This window comes from Sceloporus occidentalis, unplaced genomic scaffold (assembly GCF_023333645.1).
Source record: "Sceloporus occidentalis isolate IW3139 unplaced genomic scaffold, rSceOcc1.0.p SCAF_72, whole genome shotgun sequence".
In the NCBI taxonomy this organism is placed as follows: Eukaryota; Metazoa; Chordata; class Lepidosauria; order Squamata; family Phrynosomatidae; genus Sceloporus; species Sceloporus occidentalis.
This window is the reverse complement of record NW_028317052.1, coordinates 4,137,844-4,156,677: the sequence shown is the minus strand read 5'-3', so window position 1 is coordinate 4,156,677 and position 18,834 is coordinate 4,137,844. Positions and strand designations below refer to the sequence as shown.

At 41.4% G+C, this 18,834-nt stretch overlaps 1 protein-coding gene across 1 annotated transcript; it reads right to left on the bottom strand.

Moving 5' to 3' along the window:
• Nucleotides 1–8,543: 8,543 nt before the first annotated feature.
• Nucleotides 8,544–18,816, bottom strand: LOC149286125 (polymerase delta-interacting protein 2-like). The gene is made up of 11 exons (XM_089494482.1): nt 18,665–18,816; nt 16,496–16,577; nt 11,700–11,797; nt 11,498–11,594; nt 11,166–11,241; nt 10,869–10,976; nt 10,649–10,785; nt 9,972–9,998; nt 9,378–9,503; nt 9,145–9,224; nt 8,544–8,658 (listed from the first exon to the last, which is right to left on the bottom strand). The coding sequence occupies exons 1-11, from the start codon at nt 18,814–18,816 to the stop codon at nt 8,544–8,546; spliced, it is 1,098 nt and encodes a 365-aa protein (XP_089350608.1).
• Nucleotides 18,817–18,834: the final 18 nt, after the last annotated feature.

The following is an 18,834-nucleotide window of genomic DNA, read 5'->3' as shown; positions in this document are numbered from 1 at the left end:
ATCAACCATAACTGCCCCTAAAATTATCCCTAAAGACCCCATTAATCATAACTGCCCCTAAATTAACCCTAAACACCCCATCAACCATAACTGCCCCTAAATTAACCCTTAACACCCCATCCACCATAACTGTCCCTAAAATTAACCCTAAAGACCCCATCAACCATAACTGCCCCTAAATTAACCATAAATACCCCATTAACCATTACTGCCCCTAAATTAACCCTAAACACCCCATCAACCATAAATGCCCCTAAATTAACCCTTAACAGCCCATAAACAATAAATGCCCCTAAATTAACAGACCGCATCAACCATACCAATTTATTAGGTCATTTATCTGGAGTACATGCAATTAGTTTAGGGGCAGTTATGGTTAACTTTTAAGACGTGGGACAAAGTGCTGAGGCACGGCCATTGGGCGACGCGGTGCGTGCACGCCGGCCCCTTTAACCACATTAGGCGCCGGCAGCGGCTTTCAATCCCACTTGCAGCCGCTCACCGGCTGTTTTGAATGTTGGTCTGCGCCCGCTGGTATCACTGGTATCCCGGGGGGCCAGTCTGGTCCTGCATGCAGAGCGGTTAATGAGGACCGCTCTGCATATTGCACGGAAAACTGTGAAAAAAATGCATTTCTAAAACATCTTCCACACGTTTTAAAACGATATTCCTAAACAATGTGTTCCACACATGAATGTGATTTCACAAGAAAGCCCGAGCTGTCCCAAAGAAAAATACAATATCTTATTAGTCTCAGTCTGCAAGTTCTATTTCTGTCAGACTCTTTGAATGTACGGACTGTAAGAAGTGCTGCGGAAATCGCTTGGATCTAAAACATAATAATATTATCGCAGATCAGCAGACCTGGGAACTCTCCGGGTTTCACCCAAAGCTGTCAAAACCCAATCACGCCGTCTCTATGTACATGAATATTGGTTGTTTCCTTTTTTTTTTTTTTTTTTTTTTGATATTCAAAGATACGGCAGTTAGCTTCTCTTGCACATATTACGTCACAATGTTATTGCTCTCCGGAATTCTCTGTGATGTCAGAGGTCTGTCTGGTCAAACACAGACACCTGAGCCTGAGTTTCATATTTTGCGAGAGGAGAGAGAGAGTTGTTTACTCATATGTGAAAATGGAGGATGCTTTACTCATTTTTTTTCTGTTAGTTTATTGGATAATAAGGCGATTTATTCCAAATCAGCCTCATGTCATCATAAGGAGATATGCTAAACGCCACAAAAAATACCATCTTAAAGAAACATCTAGTCAACCTCCTTCAGCCAGGTAAGAGAGGAGCATGTTGGGGTGATATATTTGGAAAAGGGAACCTTAACGCCTATTACTATAATTATTATTTATTGTTTTATATAGTGCCATTAGATCCAGAGCAATGGACTCCTACACTGTAAATGTCCATCGCTCACTTTCTGTGCAGCGCATAGAAATATGAGATGCTTTTAAGTCACTAATAGTGTTCACCAACAATCATCACAGGATCCCCTTCATGCCCTATAAAATGTACAGCTTTTAATTTTTAAAAACATCAGTTATTGTTATCCAACAGGATGCCCGCTGTGTCCTCTGCTCCAAGAGAGCCTTAAATCTTCTATGCTAAGTAACAGTTTCTCTCTCTCTCTGAAGTCAAATTGCCCTCAAACGTTCGGATTATATAGATCATATATAGATTTCATAGCAGGCTTCATCTTTACAATAATCTTTTTTTTCTTTTTCATTTAGTGTCCTGACTTGTAATCGAGACCCAAAAAGACCAGGGAGACTTTACGATTGCATATTTAACAGGAAAAAAGGCAAAGGAGAGGTAAAAAGAAGGCTGGTTACACCGATCCCGTGGGATAAACTTCGTGCCCGATTTCCTAGGTAAATACTTTGATCAAATATAGTTAACTATTTAACAGACACAATGTTGTTTAAAACACCCAACTCACTAAAATGAAGATCATAAAATAGTGCTTTACCTGATTTTTCTTTGGCTTTGATGTTCATTTGTTTCTATAACTATAGCCCATTGATCCCACCTCATATCCAACGTGGTGCGGAACGTCCGCTGGTGCCTTCTGCTCCCGCTAAAAGCTGTTTTGGAGCAGCCGTCTTCAGAGGGGGTGCAAGCTTGTACGAGGAGAACAAAAGGTAAATTTAGTAAGAAGCATAAAAGACTAAACTTTATAGTTATTTAACTTTCCCTGCTTCTTAGTGTTCTTCCGACATCCCTGTGTGCCATATTATCACTATTATAAATGGGGTAATACCCTGGTATTTGTTTTGGCTTTCTTTTAACAGGTAGGCAATAGCCTAGTGCACAGTTACAACCGTCACATACACACTCAATTATCTTGCTGTTGGTTGAATTAATGGTCGAATTCTCCTCAGAAAGCGTTTTCCTTTATTTAGATCATGCGCATAATCGAGACAAGGCACACAACACACAAAAGTCGAAGCGTTGTCTGATTACATGTTTGAATTACATGGTTTATATAACCTCTAATAGCATGCATCATTATGATTGGTTACTTTTTCAAGCAAGTTACACCTCTTTAAGCTGCATAATTAAGAATGGCCTAGACTTGACCCTTTGCACATATATATAGAACAACATAGAGTACACGTGTGCATATATCATAGACTAGACATTCCCTGCTTTCTTATGTCTTTGTCAAGAAAAAAATTAAGATAACATAAGCATTTTTCTAACACTTGCCCTTTCACAAATCCAAATTTTCATATATAATTTGCAGATGCCCACACCACTTGCCCTTTGAGCCAAAATTACCATCTCAACGGCCTAAGGTCCCAATGCAAAAGGATTCCATCAGTGAAAGTGCCCAAGACTGTATCATAGTCTACAGCAAGTCCACCAGTGAAACGGCCCAAGACCGTATCAGAGGCTACAACAATTCCACTAGTGAAAGAGCCCAGGACTGTATCAGAGGCTACAACAATTCCACCAGTGAAAGAGCCCAAGACCATATCAGACGCTACGATGATTCCACCAGAGAAAGAGCCCAAGATTGTATCAGACACTACAACGATTCCATCATTGAAAGAGCCAGGGACTGTATCAAACGCTACAACGATTCCATCCTTGAAAGAGCCAGAGACTATATCAGACGCTACAACGATTCCATCGGTGAGAGAGACGGAGATTGTAGCAGACGCTTCACTGATTACATCATTGAAAGAGCCAGAGAGCGTATCGTGCGCTACAACTATTCCATCATGGAAATGGCCCAAGACTGTATTATGCCCTACGACGATTCCTTGAGTGAAATAGCCGAAGACTGTATCAGACGCTACGATTCCATCAGCGAACAAGACTGTAAGTGCTGTTCTTTACATGTAACATAATACCCTTTACAATTCCAATTATCAGACATTATTTCACTGACTCCTGAACAAATATATGTATCTCAGCTTTTTTATATCTGCATAATCACTGCAAATGACATCATCATTGCACCTACGATTTACTAACCACTAATCATTTATTCCAGATTACCAAATGTTGCCCTAGTGCTGCCAAAACCACGTGCCCGCCTTGCGCTTATCAGAGTAAAACCTGTAAAGGAAACTCAACGGATGTCATCGGTGTCAGTGAGAGATCAACGTGGACGTGGTTCAGCTAATAGCGCAAACAAAAAAAAAACACACAAGTACCTTTGTGATAAAGGTGCTGCAGCATATAAATCTGTGTTAGAAGTAATCATTTAATGTAGAATAAAAAGTATAAAATATTTAAGTCTTGAGACTTTATGTTCTGAAAAGAAAATTGAAATGTTCCATGTGTGTCACAACATCAAGTATACAACACTGATAATCAATATGAATACTCGACTGTTCCTCCCTGTAATCTATATTGAGTACATATTTATGTATGTATGTGTGCATGTTAGAGCGAAAGTGTATGTGTACATGTTAGCATGAATGTGTGTTTGCAAGTGTATATGTGTTAGCGTGTAAGCGGGAGTGTGTGTGTTAGCATTAAGACTTGGGTGCCGTCTTTGTGAAAAGAAGAAATCTTCGTATTCCACAATTTTTTTTTTTGCCCTGTATACCTAAAGCAACCGTTCTGAGGAACTTGACTTGGGAGGAACAGGGATTTCTTTCTCCATGGCAAAGGGTAGGACAAGTTACACCACAGAGCAACTTGGTCTGGTCTCCCGGCTCCAAAAGTTTAGCCCCTTAAGGACCAGGCTGTTTTTTTTATTTTTTGTACCCTTTGGGACCGAGGCTGTTTAAACACACTGGCACACGTATTTAGACACTCATGCTAATTAGATTTCTGCATTGGTATTCGGGAGAACATGAGTGGTGCATTTTTGTTGTTCAAACCGAATACCAAATAAACTAATATGGCGGCTTATAAGCGTACAGGACCTTTAACTCCTGGAACCTCCCCAGGTAAAGTTTAAGCGCCAGGAATCAAAGGTCCTTATGAGCGACTCTATTAGTCACCCCCACTGAGCTCCTCTGGCATGAACCAATGAAAGGTAGCTGCCCTTCATTGGTTGATGCCACAGGAGGCCCCTACCGGCGACCAACAGAGTCGCTTGTACGGACCTTAACCCCTTAACACCCATTGGAGGGCCTTAGAAAGCTTAGAAAGAAATCAATAATTGTCTCCTAAACTTCAATGGTGTTGTTGAAATGCCCCGAACACCCACCCCAGGACACCCCACCAGACATTGCCACCCGCAAGATGACGGCGCGTCATTAAGTCTTAACTATTTTAAAAAAGAAGCCCTCTAGAAGAAAAACAAGTGTATGCAGGATATGTCTAATTAGGGGATACTGTCGGTGAAGGGTTACAGAGGTGCAAGAACTAAAATTTCTAAAAAAAATTGTTTGGTTGCTCTGAAACTGTTTCTATTTTTGGTCTGCCGTCAAGATATACATTCAAGTAGTTTTAATACTGCATTTCCTGAGCGCTATGTCCTTTATTCCATTTTTTTTTGTTTTCTTTACCATACCATCACTCATTTTTGTGCATGTTTCTATGGTTTTCAATGAAACCCTTATTTGTACTCAAAAAAAAAATGTATAATTTGCATAGGTAAACATGGAAAAGTGGATTCTTAATTAAACCCACATATGCAAATAAAAAAAAATAAAGCTCCTGGACTGAAGGGGTTAAGCGTTAAGTAATTTCCCTGTATCATACCATTAACCTGTCTATGTGTCACAATAGCACAAACACTCACCTGGTTTATAAAACTCGCCAATGAAATGGTAATACGTCGCTAGGCTCGGTTCTACAGAGGGAAAGGAAAAAAATGTATTCTCAACTTCTATCTGGCTCACTTATTTTTTTGAGACTTAAATTAACCCACCAAATACAAATCCAAAAATACAGGAGTGTTGCATGCACATAAATGCTTAAAATGGTCTCAAAGAAGCAACTTCTAGAACACAACACATGCATAAAATGCTCTAAACTGTTAGAGGTTGACTGCCTCTCTACATTAAGAGATTCCATAACACTGACAGATCATCTCACCAATATTAAGTGCTTTCATCTCATTTAATGTCTGCAGGGCAGGCCCCTTGGCCAGCGCTCCACACTTACGCATGCTATTTTATTATTATTATTTTTTAATAGCGCTTTTGTCACAGAGAGAGCATTGGTCGGCTACATCCAATTGTGGCAATGCGCTCTCTGTGACAATAATGCTATTAAAAAATAATAATCATAATAATAAAAAGAACAAATAAAAATAATTTAAATAAATAAAAACCCATTCGCTTTCCGTTCCCAGTCTCTTACTGGTAACCATACTGGCCCAACATTGTAAGTGGGAGGTCTTTCTTTGTTCTAGAGGGTGTGGTTAGAGGCGGGGCTATGAAGCAGAGAAAAGTTACTCCAGTGATGACTTTTACATAGAGCGCCTGCGTATTCCGTCACGCTGCTGCGTTTTTTCATTCATTTGCTTTAGATACGTTATATTGGCTTTAGTTAGTGTGACGGTAATTAGCGGAAATTTGTTCGCTAGGGTTAGGCAGGGGTTAAAAAACGAAAACCCCAGGCATGCAGACAGGGCCGGACTGGGAACGAAAAGCAGTACTGGAAACATTTGAAGACCAGCCCCAAATAGTTTCTCGCTGTCGCGCTCTTATACCCACATGCACCCCTTATACATACCCGAGTCACACTATTTGCCATACAAATAACTATAAAACATTCTTTTTATCACATTATTTGTATTAAAATGCCAGAAAACACAAGTGTTAAAAGGCCCTAATAACATTATTTGGATGAAAAAGTGCCATTTTATTCCATGGAACAAAACAGTGATGGCGATATTCTTGTAAGAAACTTTTATTTCTTTATTAATTCATGTAAAAAAATGTCATATTTAATAAAAGCTGTGACTGAGAAATTTTTGTTTTCATTTCCTTTTATTTGCCAACCTGCCCACTGTGATATTATGTTATGTTGATTTGTGAAACTGTTAATGTTGTTAATTTCCAAACTCCAAAGTTCTACCTTAAATGCTAATATATGGTCTACCTTATGTCCTGTTATGTAACTGGTAAGAGCAGTCAGTTGGTGGGAGAAAGGAGTAGAAAGTTGTGTCGTGTGGGATGCGGGAAAGTTGTAACAGGGATGCGGGAAGAATACATGGTTTGATGGGGTTAATATTGGAGGTTCTGGAGGAAGGGGAGGTCTGGGTGGTATACATTTATTGGCATTATTCAGTATTGGAGACTCTGGAAAGTGGGCTTGTGGGTGTTATTTCATACAGTTTTGGTCCTGTATGCTGATCTTCTTCATGGCCACTTCATGGGCATGGGTATCCTGAAGGAAGGGATGGTGCTGGTGGTGTTTTTTTAGGGTATTTTTGAGTATTAAGGGTCCTGGAGCTGGTAGTTTGCACAATAATTGTGATTTCAACTCCTTATACACGGCCATCCTCCGGTAGCTAACAGGATGTCAGTGACCTGACATCCGGTGCTGCAGCAGTCTGAGTGCGAGGGGGCGGAGCTTTCACCCCTCACGCTCCTCCCATCACTATGCGGCCATCAGATTGCTGGAAATGTAATCTAAACGGCCGCTGCGTGCTGATGCCGCCGGCCGGAGCTACTTTAACACTTTTTTTATTTATTTAATATGGCAAGCATCCGGCTTGCCATATTAAATAAAAAAAAGTATCATAGCAGCGCCAGCCGGCGGCATCAGCACGCAGCGGCCATTTAGATTACTTTTCCAGCAGTCTGAGTGTTAGGGGGCGGAACTTTCAATGCTTGCCTTATTAAATAAAAAATAAAAAAAGTATTAATGTAGTGCCGGCCGGCAGCATCAGCACCCAGCGGCCGTTCAGATTAGATTTTGGTCGGCCTGGGGGGTGGGGGGGGGGCAATTGCCCCTCGGCCCAGCCCCCCCTGCACTTAACCCATTCTAAAGGGTTTATCAAATATTTTAATTCTACCTGAGCCCCTATGATTCAGCCAAAAATATTTTGCTGTTTTGTGTATACTTCATAAACACACCATTTATTGTTTACAACATTTTTCAGAATTGTACAGTTCATTGTACACGAGCAATTCTCAGCTACAGCGCCAATTGAGATAAAGATCACAGAATTAAAACTTTTATATATATATATATTTTTTTTTTATTTAATATGTTTGTTTCATTAGGGTTTGTTTTTGCTCAATTTCATTTTTTTGTGCAAAGCCGTCTAGGATTCCCAGTTTTCTTGAAGGCATCAGAAATAATTTAGGATCACTGGGTTCTAAAAGTCACAGTTCTAATTACACAATAAAAATAAATCTTAACCCATGTATTTATTGTATCAAAATACCCACCAAGATTAGGTTGGGATACAGTTTCAGCAATATATATGCATTATAATATTTAGCACCTCTGCAGACTTAACGGGGAATTCCATATAGCCTGGGATAGTAAATGTTTAAAGGACCGTTAAACTACTTAATCCCCATTAAGAACAGTGTTGGCATATACATGTCCTATGAGTACTACTGAAATAAGCGTGAATGCTGCATAGTTTCGACATAGCTTCTGTTTTCACTAAAATGTCAGAAAACCTAAGACCAAAATCAGACTTTCATATTACCCACATGAGCAAAAACACATTCAGGTTTATTTAGAGATCCGTTGTGAGGTCAGATTCTCTGCCAAAAATAAAAAAAATCTGCCTACAAAGAACATGATATAAAGTAGAGGTATAATTTGGTAACTAGGCTGAAACAAACAAATTGACTGTTAAAATTACTTTATTGAAGAAAAAAAAAGGGAGGGATGCAAGGGGCCAAAAAAAGAAAAATTCCCCAAAAACGTCCTTGAATTTTTCAGAAAAATTGAACACTCAGCGACATGGGAAACCTCAGCTTCAGTTTGACGAGAATGGAGTCCTGTCCATTTCCAACCCAGAGACAAGACAGGGGCTTCTGCGGAAGCATTTAACAAACTGCTTTGTTGTCACAATACGGGGTGTAAGGTGGCTTTGTTTTTCTGTTGCGGTTTTACAAAGTGCTGTGCGCATCCAAGGCTCTTCCAGCAACACTACCAGTGAAGACCAGATGGGGGCGTCTTTTCATCTTTGTTGCTTTCCAGAGAAAAAGGTGGAATCCGGACATCAAAATGTGAGCCATCAGGGCGCTCAAAGCGGAATGTACCCCTGAAACGCACAAAAGTGTACTTTAAAGGAAGGCTATAAGCTTTTGTATCAAAACGTAACCCCAAAATCAGAAGAAAAAACTCCAAACATTAAACTATTCCTCCTTAAACCATTCAGATTACGTATTGGTTTCTTCAAGTACAACTTGAAATGATTTGCTTTGTGAATGCAGTGTTTAAGAGATCTGAAATGTAAAAGCTGCCTTTTATTATTGAGAAAACATGGAGGAAAACACTAGAAGCAGCCGCAATACTGTTAGATTTACATAGATGGTCAGGCATAGTGTCTCTCTCTGACCTGCGATATAATACCCCTAAATTAAAGGGGAAACTAACCAAGCTCTTGTATTAACTCAGTCTCCCACTTCGTTGAGATTTCTTGTTTGTTTCCCGTTTAACACAGCTGGTACATTTCTACAATACTGCCCTTTCGATAATGAAAAACCAGACGTGTCTTAGAAAGAAAGAAAACAATACATATTCTCACCACATATGGCCACTGGATGCCTGCAGTGAAACATGGCTACTGTACTGAAAAGCTGGCTGTTCCTTAGACAGAACTGGCTCCTGGCAGAGCAAAAATAATTTTTGTTAATGAATGAGGACATTGTAAATAAAACAAAGCAACTTGGTACAAAGAAATTAAATTCCATGGATCTTGTTCACTGACAATTACTCAAACCAGTAACAACCAAAATAGACAGACGAGACAGTTCTCACCCTGCCGACGACACCTCTCCCTCTCACAGTTTCCAAGGTACCGGATAAGCTGAAAATGCGCCAGTGTCGCTCACGCAGCTGAACTACTTCATTGCCGAGGTTCTCCAAACGGATGCAGTAACGCCACTGCAAGGAAGAACACGCAACAAAATGATTGTGCCTTGGACTAACAAATACAACAAAGCAAATACGCTGCGGAGTCTGACATATAGATATTCTATAGTGTGTAGTAAAAAAAATATTCATAAGAAAATTACTACATCAGCATTGCTTCCTAACATGGCCACACATTATATATGAAGTCACTCGGAAGACGCTAGGGCCAACACACACAACTTCTGTCTATGCTGACAACACGGAAGCCTGTTTTAGACAGAGTAGGGCGACAATGCCAGCAAAACACGGTTTGGAAATAATTTCTTTAACATGATGTTAGTTTTCCGGAAGCTACCAGTTACTCAGCCAGGTTCATATGAATAACCTGAAAACACGCAGGGTTGGCGCATATTTGTCGCAGTCCAGTAGTAATGTTGTTACCAGATTTAGTACTAAGCGTAAGCTTAGCAGCCGAAGAGAACATTGATGTCTACTTACCCAGTATACATGCGAGTTTTGAGCCTCCTGTAGATTAAAAACAAAATGCGGTCAGATAAATTGCAGAGCCTGTGCAAGAATTCATATAGAAAGGTTCTTTGCGCCGAAAACCAACACACTTACACCGCCTTGTACAGGTTTCTATTTTGATTTATATTTCACATGTATCACAGTAAGCGGAAGTTTAGTGAAACACAAGGCCACTTCCCAAGTGTTAGAGAGCACTAGCTAAATTCACTCAGACGATAGAAAGGTATGGCGACTCGCTTCAAAAAGTAATGTTCTACCAAGAACAAGAGATGGCGGTGGCATATTCTGGCACAGTTCCATGAGCCAGGAGAAGGGATCCCTTTTGACAGATTGGGAGGTTCACAGCACACAGGGCAGTGGCCTTGGAGGTAATTTAGGGTGCTGGGGTGGATCAGCCCAAGGGCAGCCCAAACTAAATACAACATTGACTCGAGGTGCAGGTCTTCATTTCAAAATGCACAACACAGACACACAATCAAAAAGGATAATTTCCTCAGAAATCAGTTTGACAGCAGTATGACTAAGGCTGCACACCTTCCACCACCTACCTGCTACCTGTACAACAGGTAGCTGCCTGTTCAAGTACCAAGTGTTATAGCAATTCAACTCCAACCATTCAGCATAGAATACTAAATAACAGTACACACCCTCATTCCCATGTAGAAGGGAATGACTGTGATCCTGATGTTCTCCGTTGTTTCTCTGTGCACATCAGACAGCTCAAGCCAAGGATGATTCTTCTCCTGCCACGCACGCAAGGTTTCTCGCGCTACAAAGGGTGGAACTGCGGAGCAGAACAAAACACTTCTCAGGTCTGGTGAACCGAGCACCTTTAATCCACCGAAGACCATTAAAAATCAGTCTTACCTTTGGTTTGATCATAACTCAAAAACCTTTCAAACAGCTCATGTTGAATAGGTATCTGGTCAGTGGAGTTGTAAGGAAGAATGTCCTCGTGGCTTACATAGTCCAAACCTTCACAAGAATAAATAACACAACTTACAATAAAAAACACGTTTTGATTGGACACAGGTTAAACCAAACCCTGAACTCTGACAGTGTCCATTTAAACACATTGTATAGTGCTACAGAATTTGATGGCGCTATATAAAACAATAAATAATAATAATAAACTAAAGACACTGCTAAAATTTAGCTACTTACCAGGAATTGCATACAGGGCCCGACTGTCATCATGGTTTGCAAGGAACGTCACTGCCTCCGTCTGTGACCGTTGTGACTGAGAGAAAAGAAAACAGCGAGGAGGTCAATCCGTTACTGCAAATAAACGTCCATAACAAAGATATAAAGGTATAGCAAAACGACTAAGAATGCTAGGTGACGTAGAACTACCACCGGTATTATATGCCAGATAAGTGCTTCCTAACACCAGAAAGATAATAAACTGTACTCCACTTAATAAGGATAAGCACAGTTTGTATTCGTGTATTTTCAGTTAATAACTACTATAATAAGAAAATAAAAATATCACTTACAATATGAGGACAGTCCCGTGCATCTATCAGCACTTGGTAATATGTGTGAGTTTTGCCTTTGACCTCTTTGGATCCATGAGCTGATGAAGTGTCTGTCCTGCAGACAGAATTACTCATTTATGATTGTATGAGGGCAAATATCCACACATTTACTCCACTTGCAACGACACAGCATTAGCTTAACCGGAAAGGGGAGACTTACTTTTCTGAAACAGGAGAAGGAACATCTCTGTCATAGAGTCTTGCCTGCCATGGGAAAAGGACGATGCCCCTGTAGCCAAAGATACTATGGAGGAAGAGCTGAAAGAGAAACAATGGCAAGGTAATGTGCATTTTTAAGAGGCTAAAGACTTAAGCATACTATACCATTACATTTACTGAAACATAAGTACTGAATTTTACAGGGGGCATTATGTATTCAGAAATTTAGACAAATACTAAAGCGGGACAGAGCCGCTATGTATAGAGAAAAACAAAAAACTAGATCATTTTAAATAAACAATTGTATATATTATCAAGCATTTTGTTACATGTATTGTTACATGTATTAGTTTAAAAATAATTTTGAGAGAAAGTGGACCCAATAATTACTTTAATGGCACACAAGTAAATCATAAAAAAAAAATTCCTTTTCCTTTCCCATCTCCTGTCAGCCATAATATGTAGAGACTCCTCTTCGCAACTCAAGTAGGGTAGAAACAAAACTATAGTTTACCCCTGCCCTAGACTTCCCCCATGTGTGACTAAAGACGTAGCAGAAAATAATGCAAAAAAAACAACAACAAAAAACAAAAACAAAAACCTGTTTATTGGTTGGGGACAAATGCTGCCAGGAGATGAGCAAGGGCAAGGAATTCTTGGTAAATAGAATTCTCATTTTCCCTTGCCATTCCTGGTAGCCACAACAGAGAGGCATAACAAATATAAGCTGCGGTGTCAACGCAAGGCCATCTGAATAACCTTCCTCCCTGGAAAAGGTATGCAAGTTCTAATTGGCTGTCTTGCAAATACAATCCGGAAAAGTTTCTGCCCAAGATGTTGCCCCTGACCTTGTAGAATGTAAGCTTATTCTTTGACGGGGATCCTTCACCATCACCTCATGAGTTTCAAGATATCAAGGCTCTGAGAACACAAGGAAGACATAACCAAATACTCTCTAAAACGCAGTCCTCTAAAGATACGCAAGAAGACATCTTCTCACATCTAGCCTCAGAGTCAGGTGCTGGATTTGGACAAACCGTGAGAAGATGAATCTCCAAAGCAACTTTAACTAAAAATTCCATAAAAGCATAGAAGACTTACTTCTGAAATCTCCAAAAAAAGGGGTCTCCAACGATAAGGCTTGTAGTTCACTCATTTTCCTAACCAAAGCGATGGCTATTAGGAATGCAATCTTCAAAGTTATAAAACCGAGTTTCCTGTAAAGGTTCAAATGGGGGCCTGTCAAGCCCCTAAGGACTAGATGTTTCCTGGAAATGTTTATGTATTTAATGTTTCATCTGAATAAACAGATTTTAAAAAATAAACACCTCAGTGAGGTGACAGACTTCCTGCTCTTGGGCAGAGTAGCGACCACTTTAACTAATAAGCCCTGCTGATCTAGAAGGACCCCTTCAATCACAGGTTTTGGGGATCTGGGATACGGGCATTAGAAGCCCCGAACACACAGGTAAGAGAAAGGATGGGGGCCCCCTGAGATATCCATACTAGGGCTGCAACTAACGATTATTTTCATAATCGATTAGTTGGCCGATTATTTTTTCGATTAATCGGGTAAAAAAAAAATATGCAAATTTTTCGTTTATTTTAAATAAAAACATATAATTTACAATGGCATTTCACGATTCGCCTTCTTATTTTACTGACATAATAATTAAAGCTATATTTTAACAAGAACTCAAAAAATACCAAAAAAAGCTTTACTAGTAAATATTCATGTAAACTATTTTTGCCCAGTTATGCACATCTCACCCCCAGCTTGCCTCTCTGTCCCAGAAATGCATATCAGGAGGGGTATAAGGCATATCAGGGGACAGAGTGGCATATAGGAGGTATAAGGGGATACCTCCTATATGCCACTCTGTCCCCTGATATGCATTATACCCCTCCTGATATGCCTTATAGCCCCCTATATGCCACTGATATGCCACTTTGTCCCCTAATATGCCACTGTGCCCCCTGATATGCCTTATAGCCCCATATATGCCACTGTGCCCTCCTGATATGCCTTATAGCCCCCTATATACCTTTACCCTTGATATGCCACCATGCCCCGATATGCCTTTTACCCCTATATTCCACTGAGATGCCACTGTGCCCCGATATGCCTTATAGTGCCTTCATGCCACTGTCCCCCGATACACCTTATAGCGCCTTCATGCCACTGTCCCCCCTGATACACCTTATAGCCCCTTTATGCCACTGTCCCCCCTGATATGCCTTATAGCCCCTTTATGCCACTGTCCCCCCTGATACACCTTATAGCGCCTTCATGCCACTGTCCCCCCTGATACACCTTATAGCCCCTTTATGCCACTGTCCCCCCTGATATGCCTTATAGCCCCTTTATGCCACTGTGCCCCCTGATATGTCTTATGCCCCCCCCGATATAAGAAAAACTGACATCACTAAAATTGTTTTTTATATTTATATTTATTAAATATAGACAAAAAAAATACACAATACAATATAAATATATATAAATATATGGACAATAAATCAAATATTATAGACATAAAAAAAAAAACACAAATGCACATAATTAATAGATCCCGCAAAAATTCTACCTGCCCCACCAGGGGTTAATATATCAACAGAAGAAACACAGGGCAAATGAGCATAAAAATAAAGATAATACTTACCCAGTGCTGCTTACTTGTCCTGTTTTTCTTCTGTTGATATATTAACCCCTGGTGGGGGCAGGTGGAAGTGGCAGTGAGGTGAAGTACCGGAGGTTGCGCACATCGCACACTTAAATCCAAATCCCCTGCAGGCGCTGCAGCGGGACCTGGATCCTCTCCGGCAGCCGGTAGGGGTCTGTGTGATGCGCGCAGACAGCCGCTTCTCCCCTCCGCTTCCGTTGGGGCTTCCATGATGGAAGCCGCACCGGAAGGTCACATGACGCCGGGTTCAGTAATAGAAGCCCCGGCGGAAGTGGAGGGGAGAAGCGGAAGGGGAGAAGCGGAGGATGTCTGTGTGTTTTGCACAGACCCTCACCGGGTGGCAGAGAGGATCCAGGTCTCCTGCAGCTTTGCGGGGGGTCTGGATTCTACAGTTATAATCCGATCTCTGTTTGAGATCGGATTATAGAAGGACGGGAGTTTTTCGGAGCGTTTGCTCTGAAAAACATAATTTTATAAATCGATAAAAATCGATTCAACTAATCGATTATGAAAATCGTTGACAACGATTTTCATAATCGATTATTATCGATTTTATCGATTCGTTGTTGCAGCCCTAATCCATACCAGCTACGAATACCAGTCTCTCCTTGGCCAATAACAGAAGAACCTTCTCTCTGGACCTTTTGTATAACCCTTAAGATTTGAAGTAGTGGAAACACAGACCTTGACTCCAGGTTTGGGAAAAGCCATCTAACGCTACGGAACACTACGGAACACAGGGAGTAGGACCTCCAAAGTTAGGTATTTTTTGTACAACGTCGTATGCCCGGTTGTCTCTTCTTGCTGCAAAAGTACAAACTCCTTTGAGTCCAGTTTCCTTGGAAGGACATGTCAAGAAATTTGCAATTCTATTTAAAACATCTTGAATATGGACTGCTGTCAGGCTTCCCAGTGAGATTGAGAGAGCGAAGAATAACCTCCTTCCTTTGAGTTAGAATAACTCATTGTTGGTTTATGTATGTAGCCACTGTTCTGTTGTAAGTCCTGTCACCACTTCTCCCCCTGCATTGACTCAAAGACCCCCTTTAAGAAATAGACTTTCTCCCTTGAGGACCTTGAACTGCAGGGTTCCGCTTGACTCCTGAAACCTCCAAAGGAGATGATATTTCTCTTAATAAACTATCTTCTGAGGTAACCAGAACTTCTCCTGTAGTACGCTCCAGCATTGACTCCAGTTCTGGTCCAAAAATGCCTTTGCTCATGAAAGGCATATAACACAGCTTGCTCTTTAGAAGAACCATCAGCAGACCAGCCTGTTGACCATAAGGCTCTACAAACCAGGACCAGTAGAGCAGGCTGCCATCCTCAAGTTCGCCATAGTTGCATCGCATAGAAAATCGTTCCTGGTGACATCTCTGTCTGATACCCCTGCAGATAGATCTTCCTGCAGACGCTGCAGCCATGACTTTACTGACCAGGCCACAGACACCAAGGGAATACAAAGTTTAAAACTTAATGACATTTGCCATTAAAGACATTTGTCTCGTGGACAGGGAATGTGACTTGTTCTTCTTAAGTAACCATGGAAGGGGTCTTCAGGTTTAGACTCATATTTAGAATCTGGCATCTTCAGGGCCGAGTACACTGCAGAGGCCAACTTCCCTACTTCCTCTATAGGGAAAATGTCAAAATCTTCTACCACCTCTCTTTCTCCTTTCAAAAATAGGTCCGCATCAGACGAAACTACATGTCCAGATGCTGAGGAGGAAACGTTGCGTATGTCTGACGGCGCCCGCCTCTACAGAAGAGTACACTGCTACTGCTGCCAAGCCAGAGGAGCGAGGGAATAACTTTCTGGAGTTAACCCTCCACAGAGAAGACAGAAGACCTGGGAACTCTCTGTCCTTATGGGGATCCTCTTCTGTACCCCACGTGGAGTACCATAAGCCGGTGTTAAGGAGCTTACCTGGGGATTCCGAAAATGACAAAGGGGGACACTTTCTTCCCCTTACCTGGTGGGTGAGGAAAAAGCACATGGGGAATGTCTAGGGGAGGGTTATAGTTTTGTTTCTACTTAAGTTGTGAGGAGGAGTCTCTATATTGCGACTGCCAGGACCAGTTTAATATTTTTTTTTTAAACAATTTAACCACTTACCTGACCCGTTTCATATTTCCCCTGTGACTTTGGCACCTCAAAGACACCGACTGTCTCCAACACTTTCCCCTCTGGTCTGTTTCTGATAGAACAAACAAAAGCACGCATTACAAGGATGCTAAAAGCAAAAATGAGGGAGGGAGGGACAGTACAACGATTCTTTATGCTTATTTTATAGCTAGAAAGATATCCTACTGAATTTATGGTTTAAATATTGCTTTCCATATATTGTTGCATTAAACCACACTATTTAAACAATGTATCCTCTTCCATGGAGGCTACGTCAAATCCCTGATTAATGTACTCAGTAAGCACTTTAATATCAATTCTTCAAAAATTAAAATAACATTTTCTGACACAGAGAAGGCAGCCCTCTTGGGTCCTATTCAATGGCCCAACTGTCCTTGCCACTGATCGCCTGCGCACGGGTATCTGCCCATAGCGTCCCCGGAGCCAGTGCTGGCATTGACTGCCGATGAGTACATCAGCTGTGGGGCAGGGAAAGGGGCAAATACATTTGGGAGGATTCTGCAGAACCATATGTATTAATGTGCGTCCCTTTAAATTTCCTGTGTGATCTCAGTGAATAGCCTGAGGATTATTTTATTATTGAATCTGATAATGGTTAGCTTTTAATGTCTTTTGATTTCTTTTTCTGTTAACACTTGTGTAAGGTTTATCGGCCCTCGTGGCAGCATGCCCTTTATCTATTGCAGAAACATGTCATTACGATAGAAGGCATTGCCAATTTGTAGTATTTCACAATACGACTTGGTTTTTGATTACAGTCAAAGCAAGCATGCAAAATAGTTTTCTTAAGAGGACAGCCATACGAATTCAGGACACCCACAAATATACTTGTGTTCCTTTTCCCCAAATAGCAGCTTTCACTCACTATAATTTGTGGCTTCAACCTTACACGCTTCAATATTCATTATTAAGGGCCGACCCTGGTAAACTACTCCTGCAAGATGGGCTCAGCAGGCCGCAAAGCATAAGACACGGTTCCAACCTGTTTTAACTATGTATTTTAAAAGGATCTCCTTGCATAACACGCTAAAGGGGATTGGTGATTTCTAATACATAGTAAGGTCGGCAAACTGGAAACTCAACCTTAATGCAAACCCACGCCTTAGTGAATAAACCCCAAGGTGTGCACCATTTTGCGAAGACAACATAGGGTTACATTGTGCAATCTAGTAATTTCTACAGGAGACAAAAATGAATGTATACGGGGCTGTGTTTGAAGCACAGATTACAGAACCCCGGTGTGGTTTGTATAAACGACCTCTAACTAATACGAATGCCCTTCCAAGAAACACGATCCGCGAGCACAGAGAAAAGGTTTTCGTTTTCCACGCAGAGCATTGTATATCGCGGATTATACGGATGAGACCGTAACACACGCTGCGGCCAAACACACCAAGCGCCCACTCAGGCTGGACTGGGGCCAGGCGGCATTAGCCGTGTATTTCAGGCCCGTTATGTCAACATAAGGTGAAGCTCCTGCCAAGGATGAAAACGCAGGAGCCGTGTTTACACGTACAGCCACACGCTTCGTGGGGGTTCATAGAAATCCATACAATGGGGGTTATTCAGACAGCTTGCAGGAGACTTTGCTTCGCTATTTGTTATAAAGGGCCCAGTAAAATGTATAATTCAAGAGGTGAGGAGATTGTAAAGAAACCCCTATGGTAGGACAATTATATAGTGAAGTTAAGATGTTAAAATAGAGTTTATAAGTATAGAATTTGACTGCCGACAAGAACTGCCCATCTGGTCTGACAGCACTCCATTTAGCGAATAAAGCCCACCAAGTAGATTACACACAGTTTCCACACTACATACAGTGACATGCGGTGCATTTCTTACATACAATATCTTTACATAACGCTTTTGGATCATATGTAGAAATATGCATGCTATGGACTAACCGTAAAAAGCGCGCACGTATCTATAGATCATTACAGCAAGTTAAGGCAGCTGACACATGTACGCGCTGCATGACTCGTTACATAAAGCGATAACCATCGTGCATGCTTCAAACGTAGGCACATGCATTAAAACAATATGCACGGTACCGAACGAACACATTTACAACGGGACCCCGCTTTATACCCAGCAACATGCATTTACACGGTTTGACCTGTGCCCCTCGTCCCCGTTTACCGGGAAGACAGTGACCGGTCCTGTTGAAAACGACACGCACACACGGGTCGCAGGGGAGCTGTCCGTAGCTCAATACCCAAAGCGCTCGAAACACCCGCTCTCCGGTATCGGCTTAGCGCCGATAAGCAGCGCCGCGCAACACACGCCGCCATCGTGCTGCGGGGGTCGCA